We start from the raw sequence: 24,927 nt of genomic DNA on the forward strand, positions 1-24,927 counted from the left end.
ACGCATACATTCTAAGAACTTCAGATGGAAAGTTATTCCAAATAAAGGGAAGCAATGGGCAAGGAAAAGGTAACCACCACTTGAAAACTACACGTTACACAACTTTAATGTCTCAAGACACTGTTACTGTTGTTTTTCTTCATTTTATCTGCACTCAAATGCATATATTTATCGCATGCAAAGCTTTGTCATGACTGGAGAAATAACAGAGCTTGACAGATGTGGAACACTCCTGGACAGATACAGCAGTAACATGACCTTTTATTCTGAATACATACAAACTATTCTCTTAATTTTCTAATATTACCATCAAATAAACAGTAGGTATCCAGGTTAGGACAGAAGAGTTCTGTCATGAAGGAAGCTGGTAGACTTAAATAACCCCACATTAAAGGAACATTAATAAAAATGTCTTAAAGATGACAGTGTCGTAGACCAGGCTTTTCTTAATATGCTTAGAAAAAAGAAACAATGTTTTCACTATAAGTTATTGTCTATAAGATATCACCATTACAGTTTACATAAAATAATCCTTAAATTAAGATTTAACCACATTGTAATCTTTTAGTTAAACTGCTGCATGCTATTTAACGACAGATATGTGTGCAATTGCAAATATTTACTGTAATGATTTCATCCCTTCCCTACAACACCACGGAAGGGAGAAGACAAAAAGAACCGAGCTGTACTGTTCTGCTTGACAAGTCATTTGCTGTCAAACAGGTGACTTCTGCCACTTCTACCTCCATAGATGGGTAGTAATTGCTGTATCTTCCCAAACAGATTCCGTTTCCTAAAACTTAATGAAATGCAATTAACTTGGATTTTTCTCTGACAACATTGCTTAAAAGTGGCCAGCAGTCAAAGGTAGTAGTGAAGAAAGGAGGGAAAGAGGGGAAAACAGGCACTGAAAACATAATCACATAAGCCTTATTTCCACAGAAAACCAACCTAAATTTGAACAAAGAAATGAGAACAATAGAGGAAATATTAGTACATCTTGAACATAGTGTTTAAGTTTAGTGTCTAAAGTTTGTAGGCAACATTCACCGTATTTTAGAGACCAACTGTTGGTACCTCTGCTTCGTGTTCTGCTCCGGCTTCTGCTCCGGTCTCGATCCCGGTCCCGCAATCTCTCTTTGCTCCAACTTCTACTTCGACTCCTGCTGTAGCTCCGACTCCTCCCTCTTCTTCTGTTATATCGATCCCTATAGGAATCTCTTCTGGGAGGATTTCTGTCATAATCTCTCTTCCGAGAGCGTTCATCTTTTTTCCTTTCATCACGGCTTCTAAACATGTAATTTTGTAAGTTAATTACAAGAATTAAGAAGCCGTAATTTAAACCTTAACTACCATTAAAAACCTCAAGAAATGGCAATAGAAAACCAGAGAAAAGCTACAAATGTAATCTCACTATTCTAACTTCGTTTCCTCTCAGAAGACTTTTAAAATTCTTTTATTTGGTTTATGCATTTTACTTTTACCATCCGTAAGATTTAAAAATCATATGTAAAATTCTGTTTCTGCCCAATACTGCACCTTCCTCATGTCAGAAGCACCAAAAACCCAACAGTTACTGAAGAGAAGACTTCTAAATCAAAATTATCACAATTCAATCTCAGTACTGAGCAGAGTGTTGTAATATAAACCACAAATCTAACACAAAAACAAGTCATAAAATTGAAATGTGATAGTTCTGCACAACCCAGAGACAGTTTACACTGTCACTTACATACTCGCCATTTAACCACATATGTATAAGAGCAATAAAAGTCTTATTTGTAGGCTTATTAGGTGACCATACAGAGAGAAAATATTTAATTTGGTAACACCATAAAAATCCAAATCCCTATGATTACTGATATAATACAAGAGGTTAAGCAAAATTTATTACCTGGTATCTCTGTAGCGAGAACTTGACTGAGGAGGGCTGTGATTTAATCTTCTAGAAAACTTTTTCTCTCGCTCTTCCTCTTTAACTATCTGAATTTGAAGTATATACATTAGATCAAAACATGAGTACACTATAATGGAGACTTCTGCACAATCAAATAAACCCAAAAATCTCAAAAAGCTGAGCAAAGTCAGCAGTAACACTGAACTGAAACAACATTTTTGCAGCTAATGCAATTAGAGAATCTTCGTAATGTCTTAGCTTTCTATTTCTAGGACTATTCCAAGTGTGGTTAGGAGAAAATAAAGTGAAACAAGCAATCCTTACTGTGCTGCACTGAAAATAAATCTGCTTTTGCTACAGGTGGACAAAAATCCATGCTAAGGTGCCGTGACAGATCCGGGAAAACATGAATATTCAATGATTGACACAGTAAGGTCTTTTCTTCATCAGCAAGTTAGCTTGTTCAGATCACGGTGAAACACTTGCACGCAGCCAAACCCAGGCTGCTAACGAAAAGGACAAACCTACTCTTCTGGGTCAAAGAATAACATTTAACACCTGTGTCATAATAAGGCCGTTATCTAGATCAAGCAGCTGGAGGAATAAGGACTACCATTTGGAATGGCAGCCTGGTTTATGCTGAATTAAAGGGACACATAACTACAACAGCAATCCTAAGCAAAGAACTAATGTAGGTTGTACTGAAAGTCCTACACAGCTCAATAATTTTATTTACATTTGCCTAGTTAGAAGCATTTTGGTTTACCTTTGAAGCACCCACTTATATTTAGAGAAATTGTGCAACAGTATTCAACGTAGTAGGCACAAATCCTGTAAACTATTTTGATGCTGTAGCCTAAGTTTTGGGACTATTATTAATAAACAAACAAACATCATGAAATTGAAACACATAAGCAAACTACAGGAACAAGGAAAAGAGACAAACATTTAAAGTAAAATCAACACCTACCTCTTCTTTTTTTGTCTCTTTTTCTTGGTGCTGAAAAAATTCTACTTTCAGGCTTCCTGATGATGGCTGTTCCGGTGGAGGTAGATAGCTTTTTGTATTCACAGCATCAAACAGTTTTTCCACAAATATCTGAGTTTCTAAAGTAAAGAGTGTACAAATATCCATTACTGAAAACTTTAGTTAACATTTCCTTTAAAAATAAATATTTAAAAACTAAATCAAGATCAGCACTCACCAAAAGGTTAAAACGGAGTATTTTTTTAAAATACTCTGCTGCTAATTTTATATTTAAAAGGACATATACAGAGTAAAGAAGCATGTCAATAATGGTAATGTTTGACACAGGTTTTCAATCCTTGAATTATTTAATGTCTTGTAATAAAACATCTGGAAGAGTATTTCTGGAATATATACAGAGTTCCAATGCTTCTGATTCTGGCAATAACTCTTAACATTCTTAATTTTCTTTCAGGAATACCAGTAGACACAAAATATATACCTAATATATGCATATTGTGCTATACACTTGTTTTTTTAAAACAAATTACCTCATGAAAATTGAATTACACACTTCAAAGTGGCAAAGCTAATAAAGAGATAAATGCATGATTCTAAGGTAAAAGATTGTTTGAATGAATTAAACCAGATGGACTTTTCACTCGAGAGTAATTGTTATGACAAAGACCAGACCATACCTTTCTGAAGAAATACATCCAGCTGATCAACACACAATGCCTTCAGTTCCTTTTCACTTTTATCCTTCTTTACCAAAGCCAGAACATACTTAGCTAGGGCAGATGGATCTGCATCACATCTGCAAATAGATTAAGTTAAAAAAAAAAAAAAAGGCATCAATTAAATTACAGAAGTTAATGTCTGAAACTGAGCAATACATATAGAGGATGAAAATGTTTCCTACCAAAGTAACTGCAGAACACTCAGGGGTATTTTTTAAGACAGAGTCCAGTATGTCAGAAGGCTAAGTATCACCTTTCTTTTCCAGAGAAGCAATTGCCTAGAATATTTCCAAACAGTATTGCATGGAACACCTCATAGCAAACTAGAATGAACTATTTAGAATGAAACAGCCTCAACTGTCTAATAGCAAAAAAACCAATTACAAATACAACAAATACTTCTGTAATTTCTCAATAATGAAAACAGTAATTGAGTGTAATACTGAGTGACTGTCAATGGGGAAAAGTCCGTCTACCTAACTAAAAAGGAATACAGTGATACAGCAGAAGTGATCTATGCTATTAAAAAAAATTCACTCTCAAGCAGACTCTTTCTCCCAAATATATTTTAAAGAACCTTTTTACTACCTACATATGAACACCAAAAAAAGCAGATTAACTGAAAAACCTTAATTTTGAAAGACTAAAGAAAAAGCTTATTATTCATATAATATTATCACAGAAATCTCTGCAAGAGGTACACAGACAATGAAGGGAAATTTAGGGGATCATTATCCACTTTAGACATCTAAATTCAATCTAAAATTAAGTATGGAGCACTCTCTGTAGAAGCTGACGATCTCACACACAGCAACAAAGAACTTAGAACAGAGTAAGCTGTATATCCACATTAAGTAAGCTGTATATCCACATCAATTTTATTATAATGTTTCACAAACAGTAATTTACAATGAACTCTGTAGTGGTGTTCTAGAATAAAACCTGCCAAAGCAAGCGAGAATACTGCAGAAAACCATTTCACGATTCATAATTCAAAGCTAGTAACTAATGAAATAGTGAGACACTGGTTTATCAGGCAGAACAACAGCATTTTGTTAAACCATTTAACGACATTATTTAGCATAAACCAAAGGAAGACTTCAGACTCCACAAAACCATGCAGGATTTAACACACACACACACTGGTGACGGGATACACATAGCTATCTTGTTTGGGCGGTGAATAAAGTTAATACTAATGTTTTAAAGAACTACAATAAGAAGAAAAAAAATTGCACTGATGCATCCTAACTGTACATTCCCTCTAGCAAAAATAACTGAGAAATAAGTAAAATTAAACTGTGGTCAGGGAGTTGCACTGAATACGAGTATCATACAAATACTGTTCTAGAAGAGAAGTCCACTAGTCACCACGAAGGAATAAAACAGCAGTTCCCATCTCTTCCACATTAAAACACAGGAAATTTCAATGCTGAAGCTGAATTATAAATCTGAATGTTGATCATTTAAATTATATGTATTTTAGACACTGGGCAGAAGAAAACAAATCCATCACAGTACCATGCTACCTAATTCCTCTCCTCAAAGAAACTATCTCCTGCACAGCAAGCAACACCCTCCATGCAAACATATCCACAAGCAAAGGAACCATAACTGTCGGCATCCATCCTCAGGAGATTCTCTGGATAGAATCATAGAATCATTCAGGTTGGAAAAGACCTTTGAGATCATCAAGTCCAACCATCAACCCTACTCTATCAAGGACACCCCTAAACCATATCTCCAAGCACCACATCTAAACGACCCTTAAACACATTAAGGGATGGTGACTCAACCACCTCCCCGGGCAGCCTATTGCAATGCCTGACAACCCTTTCACTGAAAAACTTTTTCCTAATGTCTAGCCTAAACCGACGCTAGTGCAGCTTGAGTCTGTTCCCTCTTGTTCTATCATTAATTACCTGTGAGAAGAGACCAGCACCTACCTCTCTACAACCTCTTAGGTAGTTGTAGAAAGCAATAAGGTCTCCCCTCAGCCTCCTCTTCTTAAGACTGAATAGCCCCAGTTCCCCCAGCTACTCTTCATAAGACTTGTTCTCTAGGCCTTTCACCAGCTTTGTTGCCCTTCTCTGGACTCTCTCCAGCACCTCAATGTCTTTCTTGTATTGAGATGCCCAAAACTGAACACAGTACTTGAGGTGTGGCCGCACCAATGCCAAGTACAGAGGTCCTCCTGCTGGCCACACTATTCCTAATACAAGCCAGGATGCCATTGGCATTTTTAGCCACCTGGGCACACTGCTGACTCGCATTTGGCTGCTTGTCAACCAGCACCCCCAGGTCCTTTTCCGTCGGGCAGCTTTCCAGCCACTCTTCTCCAAGCCTGTAGCGCTACATGGGCTTGTTGTGTCCCAAGTGCAGGACCCGGCACTTGGCCTTGTTAAAGCTGATACAGTTGGCCTCGGTCCATCGATCCAGCCTGTCCAAGTCCCTCTGTAGAGCCTCCTTACCCTCAAGCAGATCAACGCTCCCACCTAACTTGGTGTCGTCTGCAAACTTACTAAGCATTCTATCCCTTTGTCAAGATCACTGACAAATATGCTAAACAGAAGTAGCCCTGTGGAACACCACTTGTGACCAGCTGCCAGCTGGACTTAACTCCATTAATCACCACTCTCTGCGCCTGGCTGTCCAGCCAGTGTTTTACCCAGAAGAGCATATGCTCACTCAAGGCATGAGCAGCCAGCTTCTTCACTAGAATTCCGTGGGAAACAGCGTCGAAGGCCTTACAAAGGTTGAGGTAAGCAATATGCACAGCCCTTCCCTCATCCATCAGGCGGATCATCTTGTCATAGAAGGAGATCAGGTTTGTTAAGCAGGACCTGCCTTTCATAAGCCCATGCTGACTGGGCCTGATCACCTGGTTGTTCTGTAAATGACTCATGATGGCACTCTAGATGATCTGCTCCATGACCTTCCCAGGCACCGACGCCAGACTGACAGGTCTGTAGTTTCCTAGATCCTCCTTTTGGCCTTTCTTGTATATGGGTGTCACATTTGCTATTCTCCAGTCCACTGGGCCCTCCCCAGTTAGCCAGGACTTCTGGGAGATGATGGAACAAGGCTTGGTGAGTACATCCACCAACTCTTTCCGTACTGTTGGATGTAGCCCATTTGGCCCCATAGACTTGTATGCATCTAAGCAGTGCAGCAGGTCACTGACACTTCCTCTTTAAATGTGAAGGCCACATTCTGCCCCCTGCCCCGTCTTTCGGCTCAAGGGGCTGGGTGTCTAGGGAACAACTAATTCTACTACTAAAGACTGAGGCAAAGAAGGCATTGAGCATCTCGGCCTTTTCCTCAGCCTTTGTCACTGTGTTTCCCCCTCTATCTAGTAAAGGAGGAAGATTCTCTCGAGCCCTCCTTTTGTTGTTAATGTATTTATAGAAACCAGATAGCCTGGGCCCAGCACAGAGTGCTCTGAAGTTAAAGGTCAGAGCTTCAGACATAACTCAGCATCCTCTAGAAAGCAGGCAGTGGCAGAATTTCGTGCTGTAAAAGCAACTTGAGCTGCTACGGGATGTACCACAGTATTCTGTGTTAGTCTGCATTATTTATAGATACAGGAGATGGGAGTTCATAATCAGCCCACATTCCAGAAGAACCCCTACACACTAAACCGACAAAATGCATATATATATATATATACACTGTTAATCAAAAAACAGACCGCACACTGATTGACAATTTTTCAGAAATGTTTTCCGTCAACTACCACATCTGGTTTGCCCCTGTTCAGATATAACAATTCTTTATCCAGCAGAAAATGCTGTCCAAGCACCAAGTAATCTTGGAAGGAGGCACATAACCTCCTACAGCGAGACCGGTAGGACTGCAAGGTCTCCTTTACGCTGCTAGCACCTGAGTACATCATCCAGGCAGATGATCTGAAAGCCTGATGTTGGAACAGTCTTCATCATAGGCTGCAATGAGGGGTCTCCTCCAGTACAGGTCCCCAGAAGGCCCGAAGGCCAGCACTTCGTAACTTCTCAATGCTTGAATTTGCACATTTTTTATTTTTTTTTTTTTACGGTTCCTTAATGCAACTACAATGTCACTACAAGAGATTTTCAGTCTTCTCCCAGTTTCAAGCAGATTCATATCTCGAAAATTAGTGTGCTATTTTCATACTATCTATCTACAGTTGTAACAGGAAGCAATTCTGGGAGGAGGGGACAATTTTCAAACAACAATTCTCAACTCTTTTCTATTCTTCACAAAAATCAGATAAACATTACAAGCTGAATTTTTTTATTTCAATTTGCACAAATTTGGTTCCTATCTGATAATACAAGTCAGCTGTTACTGTTCAAAATCTGCTACAACTGATTTAAATGATGACACGTGTACTCAAAACTGGGGGGCTCCGACACAAAGAAAAAACCCAAGAGTCAGTCTAGAAGGTAAAAACCCACTGCTGCTAGCTACAGCAACAACTTCAATTCTCCAGCTCCTATAGTAGTGACTATACAACAACCTTATATTCAGTTTAAAGAAATTCCTCCCTCATAAGCAGGGGGAGGAAAATCTTGTCTGGAAAACTACCTAGACTCCAAAAGGTGGAAAAGAAAAAATAAACCAAACAAACAACACCCCCCCAACCCAAACAAAAACTGTTTAAAAATAATAAACAATTAGTGCTTTCACCCCTCTCTGCCATGATGATTTTGGAAATCTTAGCAATATTGTCCACCCCGAACGACCTCAGAATTTGAATCGATCCACTCAACTCCAAGATACTTTCAAGAAAATATCCTCAATAAAAATGTACTTCTAATTTCCAAAACACAGATTCATTTTCTCCTGTGGCATTGTCTCAGCATTCATCACTATGTGACACAGCCACACATGAACAATGCAAAACAATCACAATGAACTCTATTACTATTATTATTCAATATGTAAGTGCAGAAACTCCCCTGTACACAACAGGAAGAACTTACATGCTTTCAAGTTTAAACTCTATATTTTGGGGATTCAACAAACACTATTTTTTGAGAAACACAGACAAATTATTTCGAATTGATGCTAATTAAGCAAGAATTAATACAATGCGCTTTGCGCTAGAGTGAAAGGGAGAAAGTGTTTTTGTAATTGACAGTATGATTTTATGTGATTTTTTTCACTTTCTATAATTAAACTACAAATTATCTTTACATAGCCGAAGGTTGACTTCCTCTTTCATGTACTGACTTGAAACAGAACTCTTCTCTTCTGTATCTGTTGTTCAAAGCTTAAAAAACCCCATAAACATCTGATCTGTTTTCTCTACACTATTGTGAAGACCATGCTTGCTTCTGTAGCTAGTATTTTAGATAGATTTAACAAGGTTATAGTCTGATCTTTTACTGCTTTTCAGACTCTTAATAAAAAGCAAAGTATTTTATAAGATTATGCTAAAATTAAATTGCTAGCAACATGAAGCGGTGGAATAGAAGAGTAACTGGTCTCATGAAGTAAAAAAGAAATGTAAACTTTACAGAACTTTGAATACAGGAGGTCTGCCTGAAAATTTCTGTTCTTTATAGCTATTACAGCTCTGGATATTATCATTAATAGTTTTGTTTGGAGAGAGATGCTTTTTTTCAAGCAATTCCTTTCTACTTCTTCATTCAAACTGAACCCTGAAACGTGGCATATAAATTCTCCATCCTTTGGTTTAGTCAAAAATTGCTCATTTGGAGTATAGGGACCTTGAGTTTTTCTGATAAACAGGTTCTCATGTTCTCTGATTTGACAGTATTTTCTTACATAATGGCAGCCTTTGTGTGTGAACAATATGCAATACGCTTGCTGTATCTTTGTTGTGCATACGTGGATTTTCCACCCATTTTGAGCTAGCTTTATCAGTTTTTCTAAACCTGTCTTGTACTTTATGCTCTCATAGCCGACATTGTTTTGTTAAGTGATGTCAGCAGCAAAATATACTTTGTAGCACAAGGACTTATCACACAGTATGTATTACGCTATGTTCTTGCAGATTGTAAGATTAATAGAGAAAGGTCCTTAACCGACAATTCAGAAAACTGAGAAGATCAGAATACCACCTACACATTTCGAATAGTGTAAGTCGCATTCAAAATGAAAAATAAATTTGTATTTCAATTCTAGTGTTCACTGAATGATACACATCTTCAGCCCTCAGACACAGGTTTGAATCTTTAGCTTAACTTGGATATGGTGTGGTACATCACAGACCTGAACATAAACAGAATTCATGTGTTGAAACTGTGACAGAAGTTTAGCCATTACTTCACTCGTACGCTAATATCTGGCTAGTAGAAAAACGTTCACTTGCATCGAAACACGTAAAACAACATTTCTCAACTTTGAATCCCGTATCTACATCCCTTCAACTTTTTGTAGGCATGTGTTGCAAGCAGTAATAACCATCAGTAATCACATAAATTTTTCCTCCTGTTTTCTTTCATGTTTTCTTTAACAAAAACCAGTTACACAAGTAATCTGAACTCATTTCCACCACAGCAAGTACATCTCAGTGCCTGCTACAATTAAAACTCCACAGCATGTTTTCTTACACCCACTTTCTGAATATAGGAAAACAGTTAAAAAAAAAGAAAACATTTTTACCTCTAGTAATGCTTTTTTGCAGAGTCTGTGCTCTATCAGTCAGAGAACATGTAGTGTCTGCTGCTCTATACTAAACAAGGGATACTGCTCTTGTAATTCTACTTTAATAAACAATATTTAATATACAGGCATAGATGGAAGAATCCTCTTGCTAGAGCTTCCAGAGAATGATCTCAATACTTCCAACTGCTAACCACCAGAGAAAAGCTTCAAAAAGGAACGTAACACCCAACCAAGTATTATGTTCAACTGTAGGAGCAAGAGTTCACAACTGCAATGAACCTCACAGGAATGTTCAAAATCCTTTGTTTCTGATCTCATTTGGTGTTGCAGCCATTATTTGAAATTACCATTTCAATTGGTAATGAAATATATTTTAAATTACCATTTCAAATAAAGAAAATTAAGCAGAAAAGGAAAGTTGAAGCTGTTAGAGTAAATTTAAGCCTTAAATATATACTTTTTAAAAAAAATAATGAATGTTTGAGAAGGGGAAGCAATATGGCTGAAGAGGACTCACTTCTCTGTAGTCTTTTTTTTTTTATTTTAATACTTTGCAATTCGTCAACCTCCACTCAATCTATCCATTTCCAATACTCAAATTTACATATTTTAAAACATAAAATACTAAATATGTTCTGAGAACCCACTTTGATTTTTATAATCACCATGCAATTACAGGCATCAGCCTTAACTTTCAAATGCAGTGGATGCGGAATACATGTTAAAGCTGTTTGCAAAAAAATGTCACTGGTGTAGCTGTACATACAAAACCCCTTACAAACAACAGAACCAACACTGGCTTAGGAAGACTTTGCCAAAATAGCTAAAAGTAGTTCAAAAAGGCAGATAAGCTAAACCAGCAAAATACCTTTGTATATAAATATTGCAGAACCACTTTAAAAAACATTCAACACGAGCATATAGTAAGTATCTCTCAAGCCTTACGCGAGAAGAGTACAGTATGCTGAGGACATATTTCGTCAGGTTAGCGCCTAAAAATGTGTTTCAGCATCAGTACAAAAATATATATTTAAATGAATGACAAAACACGCTATTTATTTGAGTATTTTTAATGTAAAAGGTATCAAAAGGGAAAGCAGATCTGAAAGTCTCCGATGAATTCTTAAACCAAGAAAAGGAGGAAGAAATGCAAGGAATTAAAAAATGGCACGCAGACTCAAGAACGATAGTTGTGAAGTTGACAATATACCTCAAAAATTCACATATTTAAATAGCTTATTAACATTGCTTGTCCTACTCCAGTCTGACTTCCTCAAATAACGTTGTCCAACATGACAAAGCACAGAATGAATAAAGATGCCTATTTCAACATACATACCAAGCTGAAGCCTTTCCAAGTATTAACTAATTTGCCTGAGGAAAAGTCTGAAATATCTAAACCCAGGTAAAACACACATCCCCAGTGCTCTGAAGTTCCTCATGCTGCAATTCATCATTTAAGTCAATTCTTAATAAATGAAGTAGCCACTTTGAAATGGAGCCTTAAAAGAGTAATTATTTCTGGTCAATTTTTTTAAAAAGTTGTATCTACATTATTTGGTGCAGACCTGGTACTATGGTACAGTAGTAAACACTGCAGAAATCAGTTTAATAAGAGGATAATCCTTTATTTTGCCAAAAATCTCACTGGCATGACAAAACAAACTGCTGCTCAAACTTTACAGTCATTAGACAACGACTCGATCATTACATACAAAATTAATTTGATTTTTTTAGGCTTTTTGGCAATGTAACTGAATTCACACTTTTTAATACACCTTTTCTATGAAAAAAAATCTAGTACTCCAAAGTCTACTTTCTTGTGAAAATGTTTGGAAAATGTATGTGAATTCCCAAAGTGAGATTAAGTAGTGTTTAACTATAGGATAGGTAACCTTTGTACCATCTGGGGAAGGAGGGGAAAAAAAAAAAAATGTTCCCATGCTGAAGCTGTCAAACTGTAATCTGATAGTTTTCACAAAATGAACACTGTTACTCACTGAAGGGAAAAAGTGTGCTTGGGGCAGGCGAGCAGTGAGGACAGAAAAGAAACTTCCATAAAGCTTCCTTGTAATGAAAACACTATTTGTTCATTTCAGATATTTTTCATTGCCTTTATTTCAAGCTAATGCCAAGACCCTCAATCTAAATGTCATTTTGGACACAGCTAGCATGCAGACACTACTTTTAAGATGCTAAAAGAAACTACATGAGGGGCTTTTTTCTTCATTTTTTAATATGAATGTATAGACCAAAAAGGTGCTTCAAGTCCTGAAACTAGTTCCTTCACAGAATTAAACTACCACAACACACTGAAACCGCAAAAGCATGTCTGAAGTCCTCCAGGCAGTAAATGGTCTTTCTGCAAAGGAAATAACATGTAGGTGCATGTTATTTGTCGTACTCTGATCCTGAGAATTTACAACCTAAATTTCAGTCTGGTTTTGTTGCCTAAAGATTAATATTTATACCTCCCTAGATCACTGCTCAGCTCTTGACATTAACCAAGGTGGACATTGTTATGTTTGAAGGCTGAAAGACATGTTTCATATTTGCAGGGCTGAGTGGGTGCAGAAAAATGTACGTTGCATATTGGGCAGAGCAGCCAGTCTAATTTAAGCAGTTGTACCATTCTGTTGTGCTGCTACTAAAAAAAAAAAAAAAAAAAAAAAATCTATAAAAAGCTACAGTGTTCAATAAGTAAAGTGAACGACAGACTCATTCAGGAAGATCCAGCTTTTATCTTTTTATCTTGAGACTCTATTGTAGGTTAGAAGGACCGGTACTGTAACGCTCACTTTCATTAACTCTTTAACAGTACTTAAAGTAATAGAAATACATTGAGGAATGCAACAGCCTCCAATGCTGTTACATAAGTTACTGATGTCATTACAATAGTTCTAAATTACCATGATACCCTGATCTGACATGTTCATACAGCTGCAACCAGTAACCAGCAGCTTAAAATGCCACCTCCAGATTCAAGACAGCTCTCATGAGGCAGAACAGCTGTCAGCTTGCTGGTTGTCCAACACACGCTCAAATGCAGAAAGCAAAAATCATCACAGTGTCTCTATGACTGCTATGCAGTCAAGGGGTGGTTCCATTTTGCTGCTGTTGTTCACTGGAAGAACAAGAAAGGTTCCCTGTAACAGGAATAATCTTCCCCTTTTTATCTTCTGCTTTCAACTATACCTTATAATATCAATATTTTAATTCTATCATAGTAGTTTTACACAGAAGCTTAGCAGTATCAGCACTCTAAGTTAGGAACCTCAATTTCTCAAATACAGCAGCTCTCCACGAGTCAGGTGAACAAGCTCTAAAGTTTCATAACAGAAACTGAAGAGTAACTTCACTAGTGTTAATAGCGACATACCAATGATGTCTAATTTTTGCTTTATTTATCTGAAGTTATAAATAGCTTAATGTAAAGTGTTAACAGATTAAGTGAAATGAAGAGAAACATCTATTCCCTTTGAACTTCTTAGGAAGTTTCACGGGAAACCAGAGTGAAACCTCCAGGCAGGACGATGAGTGTTATTACTAGGACCGTGTGCCATATGTTTGTGGAAAGCAGTGGCAGTTTTTCATTTTATCTCATTCCTATTCTTCCAGTGTCTTGTCTTATTAGCATATTGCTTACACTATTGTTAAACCTTTTTTATTCACTACCTTTCTTAAGTAACTAGGTGAAGATAACTAACCAGTAACCTCTTAACAATAAAGTAAAGATTCAAACAGCCAAAAAAATATGATGAGATTTAACAAAGAAGGGTTCAAAAGCACGACAAACAAAAATAGAACAGTGAAGGCATAACTGAACACCAGAGCATACTGTTACATGCCATAAAATATTCCAATGATAAATATACTCAAAATATTCTTTAAGCAATTTGGGGATTACTCTCTCTGACATAAGTAGTTACACCACCATGATCATTTACAGAATTAACCAATGCAAAAACCCTTTCTATTTTAATGAGGTATGCGTAAATACTGCATAAACATTGGTTTAGATATTTTTTCATCTTCCTAGCCAGTCTGATTTAGTACAAACCTTCATAAAAACATAAATACAGCAAAGTGGAAAGAATTTGATATGGGAGCCTTAATCAACTCGTACGTACAACTCAGTGCGTCAGCAGTAGACTTTAATTAAATTTATTTTACACAAAGTAATTAAAAACAAGAAAATTTTCCACTGTAGAGAATTAGGGCAAGGAGAAGAACATTAAAGACTTACAAGGCAAAATAGTGAGTGCAGCTAATTTTCTTCACAGGTAGAGATACAAACAAATTCAAGAAAAAATTAAAAACCACATCCCTACTTGGAACTCTGCCAAGCCAGATCCTGATATTCCAGCAAGGATTATAGACACAGTTTATACAAGATCTAGAGTCGACTTGCAGAAAAGAAACCCACCACAATAGATACAGCTCAGTGAGGACCTTGTTAGTACAGAAATCAGAAATGACAGACATAAGGTTATAATCTAAATTTAACATAATTTTCAAACACTTTACAGGAGCCATGCCATGGACAAGAAAAAGCATATAACACTAGAAACTAGGCATATTGCTGTCTGCAAGCAATGAAGACGATTGTTGACAACTGCCTTCTTTACAGAGCTGACTGGAGTTGAACATACAAGATAGTTCTAGTCAAATAAAGAGCAGCCACAGCACAAAAAAATACTCTCAGCCACTTTGTTTACACTGGTACTACATTCACGTAGCTGTATCTGTAATGGTTCTCTGTGTGTATTTAGTAACTCTCTGTACACCAAACTGAGCTGCTCGAAGAGTTATCACAACCCACAAAAGCAGCCTGTCTTTGAAGAGCTGTAGGAAGTTACTAGCTAATTACCACCCCTCAAGCAGAGCTGGACTGCATAAAATGCTCCATCCAGCATGGTAGCATTTGCAGTTTCTGCCTCACTGCAACAAGACCAAACTCAGCTAAGGAGCGTTTGTATGGTGGATCACCAAAGCTTTGCCAAAGGCATTAGGGCAGAGCAAGACAAACAAATAAAAACTTCCAAAACTTAAATCCTCCATCATCCCTCTCCTCCAAACATTCTTGTCTATGAACAGTGTTTCCCAGAGGCACCCCGTGAAACCAAACCAACAACCAAATTATGTCCAGTCCATACAATTACGTAACACACTTGTTTCATTACACTTACAAGTTAGCATTCTTGCTAATGCTTTAAAATAGTTTAAAGATAAAACTTAATGCTACAATGAAACAACCCTTATGGATATTGCTTGGGAACAAACTATACATCCTGATTAAAAACTGCTAGCTACTTGGAAATGGGCGACTTGGAAAATAAAGCATGTTTTAACTACTCAGCTCTTGGTAACTAGCACATAAATATAGACCTATACGTGTATAAAATTTATTTATGTATCATCTTAAATGCACTTCTTCCCTTAAAACTACTTAGACAACACCTCCATAATAATCTAACACAGTGCTGTCTTCCTTAGTCTAGTTTAGAGATTCAGCCATCTATCTTGCAACTAGAGGTCTCTGAAAGAGCTAGAAGATAAAAAAAACAGTTGGTACATTTTTTTGTTTCATTAAAAGGAAAAGACAAGTAAAAAATTATTTTCAGGCTATGGTAACATCTCCAGCTGACCAGCACTTAGGGCCTCATTGTACTAGTACTGCACCAATAGCAGTTACTTCTTTAGAAGTAATTGCACACTAAAATTTTCATACAGCCAGAAGCTATGGCTGTAGGCACACATTTCAGATAGCCGAGATCAGAAGCAGCTCCAACAGTACTTGACTGCTAGGAAATGACAATACTTCTCCACCAATTCCAACATTTATTGGAATAACGCAGTTACATAGGACACTGCACGAAACTGAAAGACAGTTAAATTTAACAATCCCTGCTGGCTTGTTTCCTCCCAAAGCTAAAAATTCAGAGAACTCAACATTCTCCAGGTCAGCAATTCCTGACCCCACGACACAGTTTTCCAGCATGAGAACCACATTTGAACTGCTCACACATCACACTTAACAGCAACACTTTGGTCCTTTTAGTACTAAAAAGCAGAAAATTGCACTGATCACAAAAGCTGAAAATCCCAATTTCACCCTCTAAGTGCTATCAGTAGCAGATATCACAGTTCAGTATTCAAACAAATAGAGAAATGTGGAACAACTCAAGTTTGTTACCAGAATAAGTTGTTACTACAACACATTACTAATGAATGGAGCTTGAGGGGAAAGACTGAGGACCACACTGACCTCTAGCTAAATGGTATCTGACAAACTTGCAGTACTTCTTATATTGTGAATGGGAAACTTTTATTATTCACTGGTAGAAACATAGAATCATTTTGGCTGGAAAAGACCTTTAAGATCATCAGGTCCAACCATTATCCTAACACTACCAAGCCCACCGTTAAACCATGTCCCTAAGCACCACATCTATACGTCTTTTGAACACCTCCAGGGACAGTGACTCTACCACTTCCCTGTGCAGCCTGTTCCAATGTTTGACAACACTTTCGGTAAAGAAATTTTTCCCAACATCCAGTAAAAGTTAAGTTTCATCTCCTGATGCATAACACTTAAGGAAGAGCAGAAAAACTATATAAACTAATTTTGGATACAGATCTGCAAAATTCAAAGAACCTAACGTATTTACTCAATAAGGGGATTTTGAAGTCAGCTGAAACCCTCCTGTAGATGCCACTAGCAGACTTCCAGCTTCAGATTTCACAGAATTTAAAAATGCTCCTTTTAAACTGTTTGAAGCTAACATACCAATCTCGAGCTGCGCACCAACTGCTAAGGAACTGTGCATGATTTATCATTTCAAATTACCAACATGTATTTTGGAAATGATAAGATTTTCCAAAGTTAAATACTGTCTATTCCAAGCCTCTTGACCAGCAAGCCCTAAATACTGATATCAAACTGCTGATTGCCATTAACAGAATATTCATGCAAGAAAGTATCCAAAGAATAACAGGGAGCATTCTGCACTAGAGGACTAGATGGATCAGAACACAATGTGCTCTATTATTCTAATATTACCTCACCAATGTGCTCTGTTACTTTAATATTACCTTACACTGACCCAAAAGAAAGATTAATTCACCTTCCCAAAACTACACCTTTATAAGAATAAAATGTCTTTTTTTTTTTTGCAAGTAAAAAAAAAAATTCTACCACAGTCCTAAGGGTCAAACCTTTTACATAAAGGCACTCAGCGTAATTTGCTCCAGGCCTAATTCAAAGTCCAGTGAAATCAAGTTCAAGACTGATCTATTTCACTGTGGTTTGGTTCAGGCCCTAAAAAAAAAAACCCAAAAAACCACCACCCCCTCCAAACAGAAGTGAAGCTCTCCTAAAAATGTCCCAGCATTTTATAACTTTTTCAAGTTACTTCAGCATAAGCCATACAAACTATACATGTACACACGTATACTTAACTAACAGCTATCAAAACCATAAAGCAGACTTTTTTTTTTCTCCACATTTGATAGCATCAGAGTAAAAACAACAGTGGCTAATCATCTTGGAAGAAAAGTTAATATTAGAATTAATTTATAAGTTCTAGTTCTATTGACTCAACCCAAGCTCCAGCAATTTAATTCAGACATGTTAATATGGTGTTTCAGAATGACAAGTGCATCCTTTGACTACAACGTCTATAGACGGCACACCTCCAGAAGACAAAACCTTTAAAACCAAGTTCATGTCTCAGCTCCACTAAAATATCAGAGAGGGAGGACGTCGACTACTTGCAGGAGAGCCCCAATTACTCACACGAATGTTATGCTTAAAGGCCTAGCAGGTATTCACAAACAGGCAAATTATTCTCCGGGGCTTCTACTCCCAAGCGCCCTACTGATGCAATTTTTATTCGGAGGCGGGGGGGGGGGGGCGGGGGTCGACACAAGAAATACTCAAAACAACTGAGAACGACGTGCGACGAGTCTATGGAAAATGCTACTTGGAAGATCCCAGGCTCCTGGAAAACGTCCCAATGGCACCTGAGCTCTCTCAGAGAAGGTCACCGGTGAAGGCGGTAGGCCGTGGTTATCAACCCGGTGTCTACGGGGGCTGAGAGCAGGGAACAGTGAGCTGCACACGCACACACATTATCTCCCGCTCACCCTGGGCTACAAAGGCAAAGACGAACGCGGTCGCTAGGGGGGGAAGCTGCACCCTCCGGAGAAAGACGGTCCTACCTCTCAGCGAGGACGGCGCCGGGAGAGCGGGGCAACGACACAGTCCCCGACAAAAAGCCGGAGGAGAAGGGCGCTGGGAGGGCACCTCCCGGCATGCCCTCGCGGGCCCCTCCAGCACAGCGTTTCCCTCCCCTGAAGATCCCCGTCTTTTACAAGGGAAGGTTTATTTTAGAGGGGGCGGGAGAGAGAGGAAGGGTCGCGGCTACTCACATGGGCTCCAAGGTTTTGCTGAGCCAGGATTTCAGCGCCTCGAAGTTTTCTATGATCATTTTAACCACCATCCAGAGCGGCCCGGGCCCCCCGCCTCCCCGGCAGCAGCAGCAGCAACAACGGCGGCGGGGTCCGCGCCGCCCCGCCGGCCGGGACCCCGGCTCCCGCCGCGCCTACCCCCACCCGCCGAAGCCGCAGACGCCTCCCGGTTCGGCAGAGGCCGCCTGGGAAGGGCCGGAGGCCCAGCGCCACGAAGGGGGCGGAACCAGCCGAGCAGCGGCTGCTCCCTGCGGGCCCCGCTCTCGCCGCTCCTTGGCCAGGGAGGGCGCTCAGCAGTTCCCTCCCGCCTCTGCAGCGGTGCAGCACGGCCGACGGGCCCGACGAGCGGCGGGCCCCAAGCACGGCTCCCAAACGCGCCTCCTTCCCCCCCTCTCCTCTTAGCCGCAGAGCCAGACGGAGCGAGCGAGCAAGCGAGCGAGCAGGTAAGATGGCGGCGCCCCGCTGTCGCGAGAATAAGGAGTCTCGCGAGGACTGGGGGCGCGCGGGGGTTGCTGGGAGGCGGGGCGGGCGGGAGGGAGGCGTTGGCGCTGGCGCTGGCGCTGCAGTGGGGCATCTGGCGGGCCGTGGCGTGGCCCGGTGGGAGCGGTCTGTCGCCGCCCTCACGCGAGGGCAGAGCAGTCCCCCGGCCTCCCGGGTAGTCGAGGGGAGTGCTGTGGTAGGGAAACGTACCCTGGAGAAGCAGAAAGGGCGGCACAGCCAGTGCTCCCTCACCCGTTGTGCCAACTTCCGTAAGTGCTTGCAACTGACAGGAAAAATAAAAACCATTTTGTTTTAAAAGAAAAGTCGGAGTAAAAAATTTCTCTGAAGATGTGGGAGTTGGCAGCAAAGTCCCGTGTCTCCATGACGTCGGCCCTGTGTGTGGTGGGATGGGGCACTGCCGTGGACTGTAGGTCCCAGCAGCGACCTGCCTGTGGTGGTTCCTGGTCTGATTCAGGCCCCGCAAGGTGGGTCTGACAGAGGAGCTGAGCCCACACAGCTGCTCAGTCACCCCCCAGAGGCAATGGCGGTGGGGGTGCACGGACGGGTCACCTAAAAACCAGTGCCCACCAGCACGAGGCCTTCCCATGAAAAGTTAATGTACACCGCTGCTTTCACTGGCATTCTGGATTAACCAAGTGCTGAAAGAAAACGTCCACAGTGAATGTACCTCAGTCAGTTTGGTGGGCCCCCGAAAGACCAGTGTCTCACCCAAGCTCCTGAGTGAGGCGTTTTGCTTAGACGATGAAAGGTGAGTATTTCAAGGAAATCACTTGCTCTGCCTTTCTTGGGGCAAAGTGGATGACTACCAAGCTGTCTGCCTTTTCTCAGCTAAAGAGGAACTTCAGGTAATTGACTTAGATTAGATGGCAACCATGGTCTTGGCTGACCTGTCAATTTATGAGCATCCTGAAGTCCTACCTTTGTCACACCAAGTCAGGATAACAGCAGAGGGAACCCTAGAGTGCAGGGGTGAAAGTGAGAAGACATGTTTGGATATAAGGTAGGTTGCCTGCCCTCCTGGCATGGAAACTCTTTCAAGATCTGTCACAGCTTCATCCTGCCCATGGGAATCCACCACGGACCGCCAGTACTTCTGTTTGAAAAAGTTCAACTTTACTTTGCTGCATCTGTAATAGAGCAAGGGTCATTGGCAATTATGACCTTTATTTACATTTTTCCATGCCACCAAGAAGCACTTCACCTCAGCAGAGAAACTGCCAAGAAATCCAGTATCTGAGACAGCTAAATAAGAGCTGGAGGAGGCTAAGGCTGCCTGTATGCGATTATTTGTGGATTGATTATCATCTTTGAACATTTGTTGAAAACTAGAGAGTGTAGCAAGCCAACCAAATAAACCGCCAGCTTAGTAGGGACTTCAGTGAGGACTTCCCAATTACAAGATATACCTCAGTTTCCTTGCATAGTGGAGAGTGAACAGTACATCCAGTCAGTTGACAGAAAATCACCAGAGCCTGAAATTGTCTGGAGACTGTTCTGTAGACATCTAATAAGTCCTTGGCTCACAGTCACCAACATCTAAGTTAACTCCCCCTGAACACGTAAAAAGGGTCACTAAGCTTGGGATTCTGATGGGTCTTTGAAGGGACAGGCACATAGAAATTAGGCATTGTGATAAGAATCTAAATTTGGTTTTGGATCTGGCCCTTAATCCTTTGCAAAAGCCAGTGTCTAGTGGAAATAATTCAGACAAGGACTGTGTCAGTCCACGTCACACTCATCTTTGTAGCTACCTTTGATCCTTGAATATACAATGTCCAGTAAGAAAACACAGTCTCTAAGGCTTACCCTCATAAAATGTATGGATGTAATCATGGTAGCAACTTCTCTGTGTTTGACACTTCATTTTCTAAACTGCTTTCCAGCCATTCAGAAGCACAGCGCTGTAAGTAAATTAAATTTGTGATCAGCAAAAGGGTTTCACAAATACATTTTATGCACTGGATATGACCTGTCTGCATGTTGTAATTTTTTGAACATTACCATGTTGCTAGAAGTATGTTGTTACCACACCTCTGTGGCAACATTCAGAGTAACTATAATAAATAAATAAAAGCTGCTGACATTCCCAGTTCTAGAGTTTGCAGACTTCAAATCTTAAGGCCTTATGAAGATTTTGATCCCATGTCTTCAAAAGTCACTGCAATGTTCTGTAGCATCTTTCAGGCAATTTTCATTTCATTTCATGGCAGCAATTAGAGGAGTACAAAGTAAAACTCTTTATTAGATCTGAGGAAACCATTTCCTCTGAAGTGCATAAAGTGGCTTCTGTACATAAGGTGGTTTCTATTTAAGACACAGCATCTTTATGTTCTTAACAACAATTTTAAAACACAAAATAAGGAAGAGTCTTTACTTAAATGAAATGTTAGTCACACATGAAATCAGTACCTCAACTGAAAAAAATCCTGAAGATCATGTTTTGTTTAATGCAACATAATAGAGAATCTGTGCAAAGGGTCAAAGTAATTATTAACTCTGACAACATCGTATTTCCGTGACACAAATAAATTTCTATTTCTCCTGTAGCTGCTCAATGTAAACTTAACGAACTGTCCAAGAGAAAATAAAGGATACCCTAAATTTCATCCCTACCTTTACAGTTAAAGCATGAAGAAGATAACAAGGAAAAAAAAATGAATCTTTGAAAAGACAGGAAAGCAGCAAAAGAAGAATTGAACACACTGTCCTTGCATTTCAACAATTTAACACCTTCATTTAAAAATCAGTTCGTGTTGCTCAATGATAGTGATATTCTGAATCGTGTATGATCTATGGATACCAAACATTTAATAGAAACTAAATAATAGAAATCTCAAAAATACGGTAATAGACATATAAATTCTGTGGTTTAATATTAAAAGTGTATTTTAACATCAATAATCTTAAAATAGAAATAAATTGTTCTGTTAATAAAGTAATAGAAATCTAATTCACTTATTTATTCATGAATCAGAATTAGATTCCTAACAGGCCCTTTGGCTTATAAACACTTTGTTATGTTCTTCAGAGTAGTATAGATGTTATCATATCTAACAATTCCTGAAGTTCATAGGTTTCGTGCGTGCTTAGTTCGCAGTACTCTTATCTAACTCAATTTAGTCACCTTTGACATCTAAAAATAATGGGTTGTATTTATTCACCTTTTTATTGTTTCGCCTACTCATGTGAGAGCTGAGTGGTGCCAGCCAAGACAGATATCAATCCTTCCTGAGATTTCTGAGATTTTATTTCTGCTGACTCTTCTCCAAAGCCGTTGGACTTGTGCTCATAAACAATCTTTGTCAATGTGTAAAGCTGCAATTTTTAAGTGATAAAGATTTTCTTTGAAAGCTGACATTTTCTTAAATGTCCATCTGGTGGCCTTTTATGATGGAGTTACAGCATCAATTGACAAGGGAAGAGCAACTGATGTTATCTATTGGGACTTGTGCAAAGCCTTCAACACTGTCCCACATGACATCCTGGTCTCCAAACTGGAAAGACATGAATTTGATTGATGGACCACTCGGTGGATAAGGAATTGGCTGGCAGGTCGCACTCAAAGAGTTGCGATCAATGGCTCGATGTCTGAGTGGAGACCAGTGACAAGTGGTGTTCCTCAGGGATCAGTACTGGGATGGGTGCTATTTAACATCTTTGCCAGCGGCATGGACAGTGGCATCAAGTGCACCCTCAGCAAGTTTGCCAACGACACCAAGTTGTGTGGTGAGGTCGACACGCTGGAGGGAAGGGGTCCATCCAGAGGGACCTTGACAGGCTGGAGAGGTGGGCCCAGGCCAACCTCATGAAGTTTAACAAGGCCAACTGTAAGCTTCTGCACCTGGGTGGAGGCAATCCCAAGCACAGATACAGGCTGGGCAATGAGGGGATTTGGAGCAGTCCTGGGGAGAAGGACTTGGGTGTGCTGGTGGGTGATAGGATGAACATGAGCCAACAGTGTGCGCTTGCAGCCCAGAAAGCAAACCGTATCCTGGACTGCATCAAAAGATGTGTGGCCAGCAGGTCGAGGGAGGTGATTCTGCCCCTCTGCTCTGCCCTCGTGAGACCCCACCTGGAATACTGCATCCAGCTCTGGAGCCCCCAACACAAGAAAGACATGGAGCTGTTGGAGTGAGTCCAGAGGAGGGCTACCAAGATGGTCAGAGGGTTGAAACACCTTTCCTACAAGGACAGGCTGAGAGAGTTGGGCTTGTTCAGCCTGGAAAAGAGAAGGCTCCGGGGAGACCTTATAGGGGCCTTCCAGTACCTGAAGGGGGCCTACAGGAAAGGTGGGGAGGGACTTTTTACAAGGGCCTGCAGTGACAGGATGAGGGGTAATGGTTGGAAGCTGGGAGAGGGCAGGTTTAGAGTAGATACAAGAAAGAAGTTCTTTGCCCCGAGAGTGGTGAGACACTGGAACATGTTGCCTAAGGTAGTTGTGGATGCTCCATCCCTGGAAGAGTTCAAGGCCAGGCTGGATGGAGCCTTGAGCAACCTGGTCTAGTGGGAGGTATCCCTGCCGTGGCAGGGGCGTTGGAACTAGATAATCTTTGATGTCCCCCCTTCCAACCCAAATCATTCTATGATTCTTTGATTCTATGATTCTGTCTCTATCTCAGATTTCCTCCTTTATTTTTTTAAAACAAAAAGTAGTTGTAGAAGAGAATAACTTTTGGGCACATCCATCTTTTCGCCAAACCTATCTACCTTCATTAGTTAGTGTTTATGTCATACAGAAAAAAGTTTAATTATTCATGTTTTTTATTTGTTTGTGTGTTCATTTTTTGTTTGGGTTTGGGTTTTTTTTTTTAAGTGAGTTTAATTTTTTTGAAGCTGCCAGACTGATCTATGACATTATGAAATCCTTCAGTCTATCCTTGTAACACTTCATCTTTTTATTTAGGAAAATGCAATTGCATCTGCAATTGGATTTAAACATTAATCTCTGATTGTAGGTTTTCTACTATTGTTAAATGTGATTCTGGTTTTGCATAGCAGATGTAATCCACCAGTTCCAGGCTTGGGGGCTCCTGGTGTCTCCCAGAAAAATCATTTAAGCATTATGGGCCTCAGATGGATCTGAGTGGGTGATCTGGAGATCAAGGGTTCCAAGTCCTTGCAGCATATCTTGGCTCCCAGCATCAACACACGGGCTAAACCAGCAGGGCTGATGAAACTAGATAGCATCAGGACGGCTTGATGGAACAAAACCATTTTTGTATGTTGTTCAGATTTTTAGTTTGTACCTTCATTGAGTTTTGGGGTTTGCTGTTGGTAGCTATTTAGTATATATATAGATGCACATCTGTACATTTGTAGATGTACTGCCTTTGGTCTGTGTAGAAGTGTCAAATGATATTCCTCCTGATAGTCGTTGTCTAGTCTACAGCAAGTTTCGTCTCAGGAGGCATCAATATGCGTTTTGAGGATAATGTCACGGAATGGATCCAGACCTGAAGACTCTTGCTTTTGTCCTTCACAAATGGCAAATGTCTATCAATTGCTGAGCATCTGAAAGCTGAGGCACTTCTGCCTTTCCCCAAAAATATACCTACTAGTGTAGGTGTATTTTTGCTGGTCTGCTTCAACAGAGTAGCAGGTCAGCTTCGTATTAGTCTTACTTGACTGTGCCTTAAAAAAGATCAATATTTATATGAACATTTAGTCCTTTGCTTTTTTACTGTTGACTCTTGCATAGTGCATTGAATCAAACTGAGCCATTGCCACTTAAAAAC

General features: G+C 39.9%; 1 protein-coding gene across 5 annotated transcripts in view; it reads right to left on the bottom strand.

Moving 5' to 3' along the window:
• Nucleotides 1–18,723, bottom strand: part of RBM26 (RNA binding motif protein 26) — a 59,913-nt gene extending 41,190 nt beyond the window's left edge. For 4 of the 5 annotated variants that reach the window (XM_086476708.1, XM_086476718.1, XM_086476702.1 and 1 more), the window contains exons 1-5: nt 18,653–18,723; nt 3,563–3,681; nt 2,868–3,004; nt 1,895–1,983; nt 1,078–1,289 (exon numbers count right to left, since the gene is read on the bottom strand). In XM_086476708.1, the coding sequence (XP_086332834.1) occupies nt 1,078–1,289; nt 1,895–1,983; nt 2,868–3,004; nt 3,563–3,681; nt 18,653–18,723 (628 nt within the window). Of the gene's footprint in view, nt 1–1,050; nt 1,290–1,894; nt 1,984–2,867; nt 3,005–3,562; nt 3,682–18,652 lie in introns of all 5 variants that reach the window. The other variant, XM_086476688.1, reaches the window with a different exon arrangement.
• Between the last annotated feature and the right edge of the window lie 6,204 nt (nt 18,724–24,927).

The sequence above is a fragment of the Leptosomus discolor genome, chromosome 1 (assembly GCF_034619465.1).
Source record: "Leptosomus discolor isolate bLepDis1 chromosome 1, bLepDis1.hap2, whole genome shotgun sequence".
Taxonomy (NCBI): domain Eukaryota; kingdom Metazoa; phylum Chordata; class Aves; order Leptosomiformes; family Leptosomidae; genus Leptosomus; species Leptosomus discolor.